The 12,538-nt window shown below is 36.5% G+C and overlaps 1 protein-coding gene across 8 annotated transcripts in view; it reads left to right on the top strand.

The window, feature by feature from the left end:
• Nucleotides 1-12,538, top strand: part of LOC131432429 (ribosomal protein S6 kinase 2 beta) — an 85,365-nt gene that overhangs the window by 31,119 nt on the left and 41,708 nt on the right. For 3 of the 8 annotated variants that reach the window (XM_058598681.1, XM_058598677.1, XM_058598686.1), the window contains exons 2-3: nucleotides 5,422-5,465; nucleotides 6,193-6,213. The exons of 2 other annotated variants lie outside the window; for them this stretch is intronic. In XM_058598681.1, the coding sequence (XP_058454664.1) occupies nucleotides 5,422-5,465; nucleotides 6,193-6,213 (65 nt within the window). The remainder of the gene's footprint in view (nucleotides 1-5,421; nucleotides 5,466-6,192; nucleotides 6,214-12,538) is intronic. 3 more of the 8 variants (XM_058598682.1, XM_058598678.1, XM_058598685.1) reach the window with 1 other exon arrangement.

Genomic DNA, 12,538 nt, shown 5'->3' with positions numbered 1-12,538 from the left:
GGTATCAATTATTGAATAGTGTAGTCACCTTCACCAATATTGAAGACGACCTGGTGTTTTCGAGGCGTGCTTTTGATGAGTTTTTCAGCGTAGTTTACTGAAGAGAATGTTATGTCTTCCGAATTTCCCTATACAGATGCATCAAGCTGTACTCTTCAAGATGAATTTTCGAAATAGTTCGCATCGGAAAATTGTGAGGGTCAGTTTAATGTGTTCATGCAATTTACACTTCGTTGGCGCGACAGAGGCGGCTCGATACTTCGGGTCGTTGTTCTTTTTAAAAGGGCTTAATTTATGGTATCAGGCTCAAACATCTCTGCTTTGAAAAGAAACTCCACCAAATCTCTGCTTTGAAAAGAAACTCCGAATATTGCGTTGGATGAAATTGATACTGTTTTCCAACTAGGCACGCTTCATTCGAACAAAACAACTGCTTCATTCGAGAAAATCGTGTTCGACCAATCGCAATCATGCTTTATCGTCGAGCTCAGAACTTCTTCCAGAAAAGATGCGCTAAGCAGAGGTTTCGAGGTTGAGGAAGGTACTGCAGGTTGGGTTTTGGTGAAACCCTGTTTCAATTCAACTAATGATGTAATGAAGCCATTCTCATACACCGGGGTCTTTTTTACGCGTTATTTTAATGCGGTTTTTTTTTACGCGGATTTCCGAAGTTACGCGGTTTTCATATTTTGTCTTAGAAATGCATGAAACGTCGAGATCTGGTGTAATCTTCTAAGACATTTGGCATAATTTTTTTTCCATCGCGATTTTTTTTCTACGCGGATTGCTTAAGTGGGCGGTCTAAAATTCTCCCGAAATCGATTTTTTCAAAAAAATTTTGTTTTTGAGATTTTACTAGATGTGTACGTTTTATGCATTTCTAAGAAATATGGCATTAACAAATTTTTTTTCTTCAGTTTTGCGGTTTTTTACGCGGATTTCCGAGGTTACCAGATTTCCGAAGTTACACGGTTTTTGTTTACGCGATACGTATCCCCCGCGTAAAAAGAGTCCTTAGTGTAATCGATAATATGAGAAATTGATGCATGTTCATTTTCTGATTTTTCGATACTATTTTCAGTTTCGGAATAGCTAAGGTAAATAGTATGGCTATCAGCTAACATATCTAGTATGTTGAATTAGCTAATATGATTTTTTAAAGTTTTTTGCATATCATTTTAAATTTTGACTTGAAATTTTAACACTTTTCACCTTGTAATTCCGGAACCGAACCGGAAGCCGGATCTACATAAAATTTCGAAGCAACCTATGAGTTTTTGAAAATCGATCGGTCCGTTTCTCCAAAGTTTTGAGCCATCCAATCCGGCATTTTTGGAACCGAAAACCGGAGCTCGGTATTGCCTAAGCCTATTTGTTTGGTCATCAACTGATAAGATCTATATATTTATAAAGTTTTTAGTACAGTTTTGTAGCGTTTGTACGAAGGAGTGTATCGAAAATAAGCTATCCACAAATTTTTGTTTCAAATTATGATAAAAACGATATTTTATGCAAACTAAAAATTGATCCTTTATTGTACGAGGTTAACTTGGGTATAATGAAACCGGATGAAATCTAAGTTATTCCTTCATGAATTTTCGAACTTTTGATCGAACGCTCTTCATCTAGTTCCGGACAAGTGTTGTATCGCATTTTTTGGACGCTTGAGCCCAAATTTTTTTGAACTCCTGCATGTTCCCACCTGCCTCATCAGTCTTATTGAAGACCCTCTTCACAATTGCTCAGTAACGTTCGATGGGTCGAAGTTGAGGGCAATTTGGTGGATTGATATGAAATTTATACCCTTTTCCGCAAGCCAATTGAGAATGGTTTTGGCATAGTGAGCCGACGCTAAATCCGGAGGTGTACTATGCTTCTTATATAAAGGCAGGAATCTCTTCTGGAGACACTCAGATCGATAGATTTCTGCATTCATAGTTCCGGTAGTGTAAAAAATGGTTGACTTCAAACCACAGGAACATAATGCTTGCCATACCAGTACCTTTCGACCAAATTTCTCCTCTTGAATCGACCTGTCTGCATCGCTCACATCCTCCTCAACGACGACAGTAAAATATTGAGGACCTGGAAGGGTTTTTGAGTCCTCTTTTACATAAGTCTCATCGTCCACCAAAACGCATGCAACCCACTGCAAAAGACGCGAATATAATTTCCGAGCCTTTGTTGCTGCTCGCTTCTTCTAGCAAAGTCTTGGCCAGAGCTGCTAAATGTCACTATCAACGAGCAACTTTGCACGACGAAGATTGGAAAGTTTATGTCACTGGACTGCTGCCAACCAGGCTCTACCAATCATCATATATTGAGTGTCTGAGAGCCGATCTGTCATAACTTAAATTCTCTTGATAATATACTCACCAGGACGCTCATTGATTGCCGATGCGATTGATATTATCTTCATTTCTCCTGTCACTGCTTGATTACGCTGTGACTAAATATTAATCAAGCAGCATAAACATTGAATTAAATTCATGTACACCAATAAACTCCGAAATCCGATGACTTTTTACAAAGAACAATTAACTTTATCAATTTATGTTTATGTTAGTACTCTCATGGAATTTTTTACTTCAACAGGGAATAGGAGAATGAGAGAGAGAACAAAATGCGTCACCTGTCTTTGACTGAGTATACTTCTACTTGGTCATTGAACTATCGAGTATCTCATTTGACAGACACTTTGACCGTACCGATTACAGTTGACGATGATTTTAGTCAGTCTGTCAAGGTCATTTGACATGACTGACAATTTACAGCTCTGGTCTTGGCATTACATTCCTTTTGTGGAATTTGGCCTTTCTATTTCAACAGACTTCGCAGCCGATTCTTAGCGTACAGAATCATTGCATGGCTAGTACTTCTTCTGTTCTACACTTTGTTTCGAGATTTTCTGCTTCTTGTAGGTCTTCAGGTGATTTCGCCTCTTGATACGCTGGATCATTGCGAGACTCGTTCCTGCTTTTTTGGCCAAATCACGTATTGACATTGACTCGTTCTTCATGATTAGAGATACCAATCTCTGGTCCAGTCGGGCTGGAAGAACTGGATTTTCTGCCAGTCGGGCTGGAAGAACTGGATTTTCTGCCTGGTAGCTCAGCCAAAGAATAGTGTTCCCCAAACTTGTTAATGATGGTTTTAACACTGGCATGATGAATTCCAAACCGCTTCGCCAATTTTCGCATAGTAATACCCTTCTCACTTAGCCACGTGTCCAGAACCTTAATTTTCACTTCCTTTTCAATACGCGACATTTTGAAAACGCAGAATTTCAACCGCACAAACAAGTAAACAAACGGAAGCTGACAGCCAAACGCACAGCATGCTGTGATCTGAGCATAAAAACCATCACAAATATATGCATACAACACAAATGTTGTGGATAGCTTAATTTCGATACACTCCATACTCCGTAAATCCGGAACCGGAAACCGAGTCTGGATAATATTCAACAGCAGGCTATTGGACCATTAGATCCTTTAATTGGTATTCTCAAATGGTTCCTGCTATCTTCCCGGGTTGGCGGTTCAATGCATAGGGCACTGGTCTTACAAACCAGTTGACGTATGTTCGAGCCCCGACCTGGACGGATTCGTAGTGTCAGTAGGATCGTAGCACCAGCCATGCAATGGTTCTATACACTATGAACCGGCTGCGAAGTCTGTTGAACCAGAAGGTCAAAATACTCTATAGGAATGTAATACCACACGGGTAAAAATCCATTGCCAGTACCATGATTAAAAATCAAGAAATCATGAATCATGTCTATCATGAATTAAGTCATGATTTCATGAGCAAAATGATTGATATCATGAACAATAACACATCTTTCATGACTATTTTCATGATATCAATCATTTTGCTTATGAAATTTCATGAGAAGGCATGGTTCATGATTTCATAATTAAAAAATCATGGTACCGGTAATAGATTTTTATCTGTGCAAGGCTTTGCTTGGCTTTTTCCTGCTGTTTCCGAGAAAATCGATTTCATATTTTTCCATTTTTTACACATTTTAATTTGTTATTCCGGCATTTTTTTATGGATCCAGTAAATTTTTCGTTTTCAACAGTGGCACTACATTGGTGTAGAGTAGAAAATAATACCTTGGTTACACTAAAATTCAAGCGAGTGGAGTAGATCGAGAGCACTTTTTAATATTTTTCCCCCGTTACTACGAAATCGGCTATGGGACGATAAGAACTCTTATTTTTTTTTAATTTTCTGAATTTTTAGTAACTTGTACTTTAAAACTGTAAAATCTCCCTAAAGTAACAAAACACGAAAAGGAAGACGTTGGGGTCTGGTATTTTACATGTAGAAAGTGTGCGCAAAATTTGAAAAAATATTGTGAAGTAGTTTTCGAACGACGATGGACACTAGGGTGGGACAAAATTTTGATTTCACCTCCACCAAACATCGGACGCGAAAATATGGTTTCACCGATCGAGCTAAAATTTTGCATAGTTCTTATGGGACCCAAAAAGAACACGAAAAGTTTGGCGGAGCCCGAAATGAAACCTTTTCATTTTTTCCCATACAACTTTGTCCCACAAATACAAATACAAATTACGCATAGACTTATCCCTAAACTTGTACCGTTGAAGTAAATTCATTTGCGCGTTATGAGTCAATCGCACCAAGCTGTACAATCGACTCGTAGTATTGATTATGATCTGTCACGTTTCGTTATTCGTTGTTCTGATGACACCATACTGTATGGATATCTGGCGAGATTTCGCAAATTTCCGATCACTTATTTTTCAATTTTTTTTTACATTTTACTCGTGTATTTAGAACAAAACTTCAAATGTGTTTGAGTCACCTCTCCGAAGCCTTCAAATTTTAAATACGTCATTCTGTTGATTTCATCCAACACCGTACAGTAACATTTGCTTGGACTCTCCACTCCACTCTTAGGTTGGAATATTTTGTTTGCAAAAAAAGAGTGAGTGAGCTCACCCAACCGGTTCACAGTTGTTTAGTTTGTTGTTTGTAAACAAATGAGCCCACGGATATGTGCTTACTGATTAGCGATACTACGGTCTCGCTCATTACGGTTATCGTGTAGAGAAACAGTCTGTTTCTGACATTCATTTTTTAGTTGATTTCTGCTTCGTCCAGGTTGTTTTTCTAATTAAATACTTTTGGTGCGCATTTACCATTTTCAAATCCACAATTGGCCATTTTATCTTCTGTTCAGTTTGCTTCAATGTGTTTATTTTTGCATCCCTCAAATTGTGTCAAGATCGTACTCTCGTGTTTGGTCTTATTTGCAAAACAGTATATCGTAAAATGATTTAAAAACACGCATACATACATACATAATACATTCGTATTTTCATACATACATACATACATAATCTCATCGGATTTCGCTCTCATTTACTATATTGTGTTTTTCAGCGCACGGCGTGTCTAACTCGATTTCAGGTCTCCGGATAGTTTCTGTACGTAAACGTCATCACATTACGATTTCCTTTTTCTACTCGATCGATATATCTCTCTCTCTGTCCTTATCTATTCCATTTCTCCTTTCATGGTTCGCTAGTGGAGTGACATTCGTTTAGTTTCAGTTGTCAAGGTGCTCGATTGTTGCTTTGTTTTCTCGTGTTATAGTTTTTTTTCTGTTTGCAATTTACTCTTCACAACTGCAGTCGTTTTTGCTCAGTGCACTGCATCGCACCGATGGATCTGCGTGTAATCGATGAATCCTTCTGCAGTGGTGGTTGCATCAGTGTAGAAAACGGAAACACTGCTAGTTTCGGATGCCGCATTATGCTGCTCGTTACTTTTTTGAAATTTGTCCCGTATTTGTTTCATTACTTTTAACCTAGTTCGATTTTATGCAATCGGTATTGATGTTTGGCGCTGTTTAAGTAGGCTCAACTACATTTATGAGTAGGTTCTATGTTTTACGTTGTGGCATGATCTGAATGATTGTAATGTTATCTCAGTTTTGAGTATAATTTTGCTGTAGCATGTTTGAATTGTTCATTGGTATATGTAAAATGTTATGCTATGTAAGTAATATCCAGATAGTCAACCGAAATTCGAAATATTTATCACAATCCACAATGTTTATCCTTTTAGTCGAATATGCCTATCATACAGTCAACATTTGTTCCTTCTTATTTTCACAATATCAAGTTTTACTTTATCACTATTCACGTCAAGAGCTACAAGGAACGCACACCGGTACGTATTTGGATAAGTACTTTGACTTGGACACTGGTTAAGCTCACATGTAGTGATCGAAGTACGCATCTGAATAGGGGAAGGGGGGGCTTTCAATTTGGTTTAATGATTTGAAATATTTATTGCGTATAAAAATTTGCACTGTCTTTAGTGACTAATAACACAACTAAAAACTATTTTTATATTAATTATTCGTTACGTTAAGTAATTGTTCAGAACGAAATTTCATAGGGTACTATCTAAGAATACCGCAGAAAAAAATAGTTCAAAAATTGTTCAATACTGATGTTATAGCGACGCGAAAATTTGAGGCGAATGCATCTATTTTCATCTTACCCTCAAGGTCAATCTATCGAACAGAGACACCACATCTATTTATGAATATTTATGAAACCAATATTTGACCAACAACACACAGTAGAACATTCAGTTTTGCGTATCATTATGTCAAAAAAATCATGAACAGTTACATCGTTTACAATGAAAATTAACTTAGTTTTTGTGCGTTGAAATTGTATCAGTACCTAACCTTAAGGAACTCAAAACTGTTTACCAGGTATATCGATGTGAAGTGAACGTTAAGACACAAATGTATCGGTGATGAACCTTAATTGTTTCTGTTTGGTTAGCATGGCATCTGTCAAACTTATTTGATATACATTGAACAAACAACATCATAATTCTTCATCGTGTTTTGTACCAGAAAGCGATGACTTGTGGAGAGCATTAAATTTTTGTTTTTATTTAAACAATAGAAATAAATGAAGATCGTGAAGGACCATTAAAAAGATAAATGACGCCGAATCGTTAGCAATATTGGATGAATATGACACTTCAGAAGCGAATGGCAGCAATGTTAAATGTTGCACAACAAGCAAATTTTTGACCGTTTAAAACCAATGGGAAAAATCCTAAAGTGTGGAAAATGGGTGCCACATAAATTGAATGAAAGACATATGGAAAACCGAAAAATAAAAATTGTGAAAATTTACCGCAAAGAAAGAAAATCAGTTTTGCATCGAATTGGTACCGGCGATGAATAATGTATTTATTCTAAGAACCCTTAGAAGAATCAACTGTTCCTGAGCTCACATCAGAAGAAAAAAACACAATTCAATAATAATCTGAGTTTGTTTTAATTTCATGACTACATATTTCGAGAACGGTTACTTCTAGACGAAAGATTACAATGAGTAAATGTATTGCTTTTAATTTAAAATAATCATTTTTAATTGGCTATTTTTCATCAACAATTTGATTACTTGAAAATAACTAAAAATACTCAATTTTCCAAAAGACACGAATAGCATTAACGTTTTAAGACTTACAATAAAAATGCCGAAAAAGATTTCCTAATTATATTTTTCGATGAATTTTAGCGCTTTTGAAAAAGTGTTAAGTTTTTTTAGCGTGTAGATTTTTTCAGTTCCATTCAGTTTTGCGTATCATTATGTCAAAAAAATCATGAACAGTTACATCGTTTACAATGAAAATTAACTTAGTTTTTGTGCGTTGAAATTGTATCAGTACCTAACCTTAAGGAACTCAAAACTGTTTACCAGGTATATCGATGTGAAGTGAACGTTAAGACACAAATGTATCGGTGATGAACCTTAATTGTTTCTGTTTGGTTAGCATGGCATCTGTCAAACTTATTTGATATACATTGAACAAACAACATCATAATTCTTCATCGTGTTTTGTACCAGAAAGCGATGACTTGTGGAGAGCATTAAATTTTTGTTTTTATTTAAACAATAGAAATAAATGAAGATCGTGAAGGACCATTAAAAAGATAAATGACGCCGAATCGTTAGCAATATTGGATGAATATGACACTTCAGAAGCGAATGGCAGCAATGTTAAATGTTGCACAACAAGCAAATTTTTGACCGTTTAAAACCAATGGGAAAAATCCTAAAGTGTGGAAAATGGGTGCCACATAAATTGAATGAAAGACATATGGAAAACCGAAAAATAAAAATTGTGAAAATTTACCGCAAAGAAAGAAAATCAGTTTTGCATCGAATTGGTACCGGCGATGAATAATGTATTTATTCTAAGAACCCTTAGAAGAATCAACTGTTCCTGAGCTCACATCAGAAGAAAAAAACACAATTCAATAATAATCTGAGTTTGTTTTAATTTCATGACTACATATTTCGAGAACGGTTACTTCTAGACGAAAGATTACAATGAGTAAATGTATTGCTTTTAATTTAAAATAATCATTTTTAATTGGCTATTTTTCATCAACAATTTGATTACTTGAAAATAACTAAAAATACTCAATTTTCCAAAAGACACGAATAGCATTAACGTTTTAAGACTTACAATAAAAATGCCGAAAAAGATTTCCTAATTATATTTTTCGATGAATTTTAGCGCTTTTGAAAAAGTGTTAAGTTTTTTTAGCGTGTAGATTTTTTAGTGTCTACTCTACTACTTCTTTTCCGACCGTATTGTCCTACCAATAACACTCCGAGTTACAATGATTTTTCATGAAAAAAAAACTTTTCATTGTTTTTGAAAATCGTGTCTTTAAAATTCTGGGTAACTGTCAAATCCTCGAAAATATTTAAAAACCAAAAAAAAAAAATGAAGAAACCGTCATTACTCTCATGAGAATACCGTAAAATTGCTGACAAATCTACAGTCCTGGTAATTCTTGTTGTATTTCCGTAATGTTATATGTCACAACCGGAATCATTCAACTGTTTTTTTAAATTTTTTTTTGAAATTTGTTTTATTTTCAGGTTTTAAATTAAATTTTCAGGTTTAAATTTAAATTATAATAACTATGAATGGGAGCAGTCCATTTCGCCGAATGTCGTTTCGCCGAATGTCGTTTCGCCAAATGCCATTTCGCCGAAAGTCGTTTCGCCGAATAGGTCATTTCGGCGAAAGTAGTTTCGCCGAATGCTATTTCGTCGAATGTCGTTTCGCCGAATAGGTCATTTCGCCGGAAGAGTCATTTCGCAGAAAGGGTAATCTCGAAGACATCATATAATTTTTTTGTGCCGTTATGCTTCATGTATAACTGATGTGGCGCAGCCACATAACCGAAGCTAAGGATGGCTCGGCGGCATAAAGGCGCCGAGGCGACGCCGGGTGAGTTGGCCGCCGATCCACCGTCGGAAGCGGTGGCCTCTTGCACTCAAACTTCTTACCGCCTCGTTTGCCCGGTCTACTCAAAGCTAGGTTTCTTTGCTTTAGTTAGGTCCGAACGAGCGGTAGCGAGGTCGGGCAGCACACGAATCAAATCGATGTGGCGAATTCAAGAGTACAAGAATAAATCTTTATTCAAGAAGTACAATTGTAGGTCAACAAAACGGACGTTAACGTATTATCATTCATTTGAGTTTATTATAAATCAATTCCAATTATAATATTAGGACAATTGCAGGAATCGGCGAAATGACCCTTTCGATGAAATGGCTTTCGGCGAAACGGCTTCTGGAGAAATGGCTTTCGGTGAAATGACCCTGTTCCTTATGAATTAATCACAAAAATACATTAATACGGCTACATCTTTTCTGCCGTTATTTTCATTACGATTCAGATGTACTTTATGGATATACTCCAAATTTTCTTTTCCCTAAGGCTCTGAGGGCACGTTTGGTCAAAGAGAAATAATAAAGATCTGAATGAGACGAAGAATTTTTGGAAAATTTCTGAATCATTGTTGAGTACAACCGGTACCTTCTATAATGACAGCACTCACCACTTGGCGGCGCACGTGATTCTGCTTTGACAAAAGAAAGTAAGCAAAAATGTTTCCACCTTATAACAATACTCCAAGTTGCCTTGGAAGTAACTTTGTCGACAGTTTCTACTGTGCTTGCTTGACGGACTGCGGAATAAGAAATATACCAGAATACCGAAGGAAATCCGGGAAAAGTACGAATGACTGACTCACGAATAAAGAACGTTGGATGCAATAGAAAACTAATCCTCGAGGGAATATTGCAGTTCGAATTAACACATTCCATCTGTATAAGACTTGATTTCTTTAACGATTGATTGGAGGCTGAATTGGGTTTCCGTGGTTCTCAAAATAAAATATCATTGAAGAAGCAAAAAATGTTTAAATGTCGGGATATGGAAACTATACACCATCATCAATGGCATCATGTCAGAGTAAAAATGAGAGATCTGCTCATCTCGATTCTGCTTCTATTTTGGCATTCTTTTGCTGTAAGCAATTCATATTCCCATTGTCAACAGCTACTACTTACAGCAAGTTGTTCCAGCATATTGTTAAATTCGTAAAAAATTATGATTAATTTTTTTGAGTTTTTGATAATTGAACTGTTATTATTATGTATACTATAAATGTATGACGAATGAGAGAAGTTCTTCTAGCTATGGTTAACACCTTCTTGCTGTTGCAGCTAGTAATTATTTTCTAAGTCTATTCAAGTCATTATCACTATTCGAATCCAATACCAGCTTTTCAGAAAGTATCTCAAAAATCCGTTCAAATAACAAAACTTCTGGTGCATTGTCGTTGTCTTGACGGTCTGATTAGCAGCGACCAGTGGCATATTCGAACATGAAAGCGCTAATCCATTCAGAGTGACACAAACACCCAGTTGACCTACGTGGTCACGAAAACACGTACTCCAGCCTATAATAATATTGTTAGATTCATACTGTTCAATCCAAACTCTAAGCATGCCTCACCGATTTCCTTCTTGCTATGAATTGGTGATATAATTTCATTGTCACCTTAGCGAATGAGATGCGGTTCCGTTGGCGAAAGCATAATTATTGTTGGAGGTACATATTGTGGAAAATTTGTTCGTATTTACACACAAGAATTCAATCTGCTGTACTGTATAGGAATTATCCTCCTTGCTGTACAATGACACTTTTATCATCCTTAATTATGTCATGGTTTTCCCATATTCTGGATGCATTTAAAAAATTATTCGAACAGTTGGTTCGGTTGGTTTGGTTGGTTAACATATTGGTGAAAGCTCAGAAGTGCTGCTAATTTAACATTAAAGTTACCAGTTTAACGGAGGACAAACAAACATTTTTACTGTCTAGTCTGTGTATTTATTTGTAGGTCTGGTACCTTGAGTTCTTCTAACGATAGACGTCTCCATCGATTTGTGATACCTGTTTATCTCTGCTGTAGGGCTGTCCAAGTCGATGCGACACGTATCTGGTTTTTCGCATTCGAGAAAAATGTATACAATTGAAAAAAATTAAGTAATTCAATCGATCAATCTTTTGGCATCCAAGAAATCGATCGAACTGATTACGATTCGAGCAAAATGCTAACAACGTTGTTAAACATTGAGGAAAGAGAATTATTCCTGTTGAAACCAAATAAATTGAGCCGTATAAACTGCATTCGATATTTTCTTCCATCAATAAACTAATGTACAGTTTAAAGAAAGTATGGTAGTTTTATTCGTATTCTCGTCATACTTGAATATTACCTCTGATTGGAGTCGATTTGACGAATCGACCAAATCAACACCAAACATAAGTTGATTCTGTCTAGTAGTAAGATCTTCAATGACTGCTGCTGAGTAGTCACCGAATTCAACGAACTCCTTTTAAATCAGTTCGGGTTTACATCTCATCCAAGTCAGTCGATGAAACAAAACCGTTACATTTGGAACAGAAGAAACCAAGTACAGTATTGTGTAGTGAACAATAGACCTCGAAGATGAGTGAACCAAACGAACAAAAGCTACCGCCGACACGAAAGAATACAATTGTTGTTGACTTCAGGCAGTGCAAAATTCGACCTTCGATACGAGAACTTGAAGGTTTGCTTAAGGAGCAAATGCATCTTGACATTAAACGTGTGCATTTACTTCAATGCAATAAGACCAATAATGTTGTTTATATCCAGTTCTATAAAGAGTTGGATGCAATTCAATTCGCTAAAGACAATAATAATGTGCACTATGTGGAGCATGAAAATATCAAGTACAACATTCCAGTATATATGGAAGATAGTGTTATAGAAGTGCATGTGCATGATCTTCCCTCAAGCGTCATCGATCCTTATATTCACCATACCATGTCCCAAAACGGAGAGATTCTCTCTATCGAAAAAGAAAAGTGGAAGAATTTTTTCCCCGGTAGTCTAAATAGCGTACGTTTGTTACGAATGCGCTTGAGGAGGCCTATACCTTCTTATGTGACATTCGGTCAGGATACAAGAATACCGTGCAAATCACTTGTTACCTATGACAATCAGATGGCCACATGTCAATATTGCCAAAAAGCTGTTCACTACGGTAAGCCATGCGATAAACCGGACAAGGAGACAACTATACCAAAGGACAACGGTGCTTCC

This window comes from Malaya genurostris, chromosome 2 (genome assembly GCF_030247185.1).
Source record: "Malaya genurostris strain Urasoe2022 chromosome 2, Malgen_1.1, whole genome shotgun sequence".
NCBI lineage: Eukaryota > Metazoa > Arthropoda > Insecta > Diptera > Culicidae > Malaya > Malaya genurostris.
The sequence above is the reverse complement of the archived record's forward strand: the minus strand, read 5'-3'. Positions and strand labels throughout refer to the sequence as shown.